The sequence below is a fragment of the Seriola lalandi genome, unplaced genomic scaffold (genome assembly GCF_002814215.2).
Source record: "Seriola lalandi dorsalis isolate HSWRI2012SDOR001 ecotype SW California unplaced genomic scaffold, Sedor1 jcf7180002054479, whole genome shotgun sequence".
NCBI lineage: Eukaryota > Metazoa > Chordata > Actinopteri > Carangiformes > Carangidae > Seriola > Seriola lalandi.
In genome coordinates, this window is record NW_019525032.1 from 211,985 (window position 1) to 213,732 (window position 1,748).

The 1,748-nt window shown below is 48.7% G+C and overlaps 1 protein-coding gene across 1 annotated transcript in view; it reads left to right on the forward strand.

Annotated features, from left to right (window-relative positions):
• Window positions 1-1,748, forward strand: part of usp34 (ubiquitin specific peptidase 34) — a 58,320-nt gene that overhangs the window by 36,066 nt on the left and 20,506 nt on the right. Inside the window, exons 37-39 of the mRNA XM_087175648.1 lie at window positions 317-421; window positions 552-646; window positions 1,389-1,693. Of these exons, the coding sequence (XP_087031774.1) occupies window positions 317-421; window positions 552-646; window positions 1,389-1,693 (505 nt within the window). The remainder of the gene's footprint in view (window positions 1-316; window positions 422-551; window positions 647-1,388; window positions 1,694-1,748) is intronic.

The following is a 1,748-nucleotide window of genomic DNA, read 5'->3' on the forward strand; positions in this document are numbered from 1 at the left end:
GACCCACCATCCAAACCTTGCAGGATTTGGTTTCTCTGAGTGTTTTACCTGAAATCTGCTTTATTTTTATTGGCTCACTCAGAAAACAGTCAGCCAATCAAAACAGAGCCTTGGAGCCTCCTCTCCTTTGATTGGCTCACTGACCTGTTGTTACTATAGCTCCAGAGAGAAGCCTGAGAGACGAGATGTAAAACTACACTGAGATGGTTTTTATATCTTCTGATGGATCAACACTTCAAATAAAACACAGAAGAAGAAGAAACGTGGGGCCCTGTAATGTGATAATGATGTTCCTGATCATGTCGTGTGTCTGCAGGTGGAGGACTATGAGGAGGAGCCTCTGTTGAGGACGGGCTGTAAGGAGTATTTCTGGCTCCTCTGTAAACTCATCGACAACATCCACGTTAAAGACGCCAGCCAGGTGGGCGCCTCACGCCACAGCACTGACCATCAAAATCAAAAGAGCCTATTGGTGTGTTATTGATAGCTTGGTAGAATTGTTGTGATGTTTCATTGAACTGTTGCTAGTATTGGTCTGTTTGAACTCACAGAAGGTCTCTCCCTCTCTGTCGCTGGCCGGCTCGATGCAGACCACCCTGCTGGACCTGGACGCCCTCGCTCGCCACCTCGCCGACTGCATCAGGAGGTCAGACGGTCAAACGCTCAATACATGAGATTTATATACAGTGAAGTGCATGCTGTTTTTTTTAAAAGATGTTTTGGGACAGTTTGTGCAGCTGAAACTCCTCATGGCCTTTTTTTTGTGCTTTTATTGTGAAACCAATGTTTATGGTTACTTCTCTTATTGTGGTAGTTTTGGCCTTAAAATGACTCAAATAATCTGGTTAAACAGATTTAACAGAACTTCATATTTAATGGTGGTTAACGTCATTACAGAGCGAACACTGACGTGGAAAATACAAATCACACATTCAAAGGAAACTTGTTTGCAAGCTACACTCTGTGTCAGAAGTCCTCAGGGACAGTGATCTGACTCAATTTGAGCTTTGCTACAGAGACTCCAGGTTGTTTCTGCGAGACATTGTCCCTCTGCTGGGATTAATGCTGGAGACACTGGGACACACTCACCTCTTCTTCATCTGCACACAGACAGGGATAAGTCTTTTCATCACGCTGCTCTTCGAACGTATTTCCCGACAGTTTAAGAAGCAAAGCTCGTAGAGAAATTAAAGTTTTGTTTTAGCAGTAATGGATTTCTTGATTTTCTTGTCCATGAAACAAAATCACAAGGAGCCACAGAACTCTGATCTGATGAGCTGCGGCTCAGCCGGCGAGCTTTGTCTTCAGCTGTATAGAAACAAAGTTGTAGAGCAGGTTGTCAGCCGTGTGGAAGTTTCCCAGTAACTCAGTGTTCCTCCGTCCTCCAGCCGCGAGATCCTGGACCAGCAGGACGGGACGATCGAGGACGACGGGCTGACCGGCCTCCTGCGTCTCGCCACCAGCGTCCTCAAACACAAGCCCCCCTATAAATTCTCCCGCGAGGGGCAGGAGTTCCTGCGGGACGTCCACAACCTCCTCTTCCTCCTGCCCAGCCTGGCCGACCGCGCTCAGCCCAAGTGCAAATCCCACGCCGCCCGCGCCGCCGCCTACGACCTGCTGGTGGAGACGGTGAAGGGCTCGGTGGAGAACTACCGGCTCCTCCACAACTGGGTGATGTCACAGCACATGCAGGGTGAGGACCCCCCCCACACACACACACACACACACACACACACACACACACACAC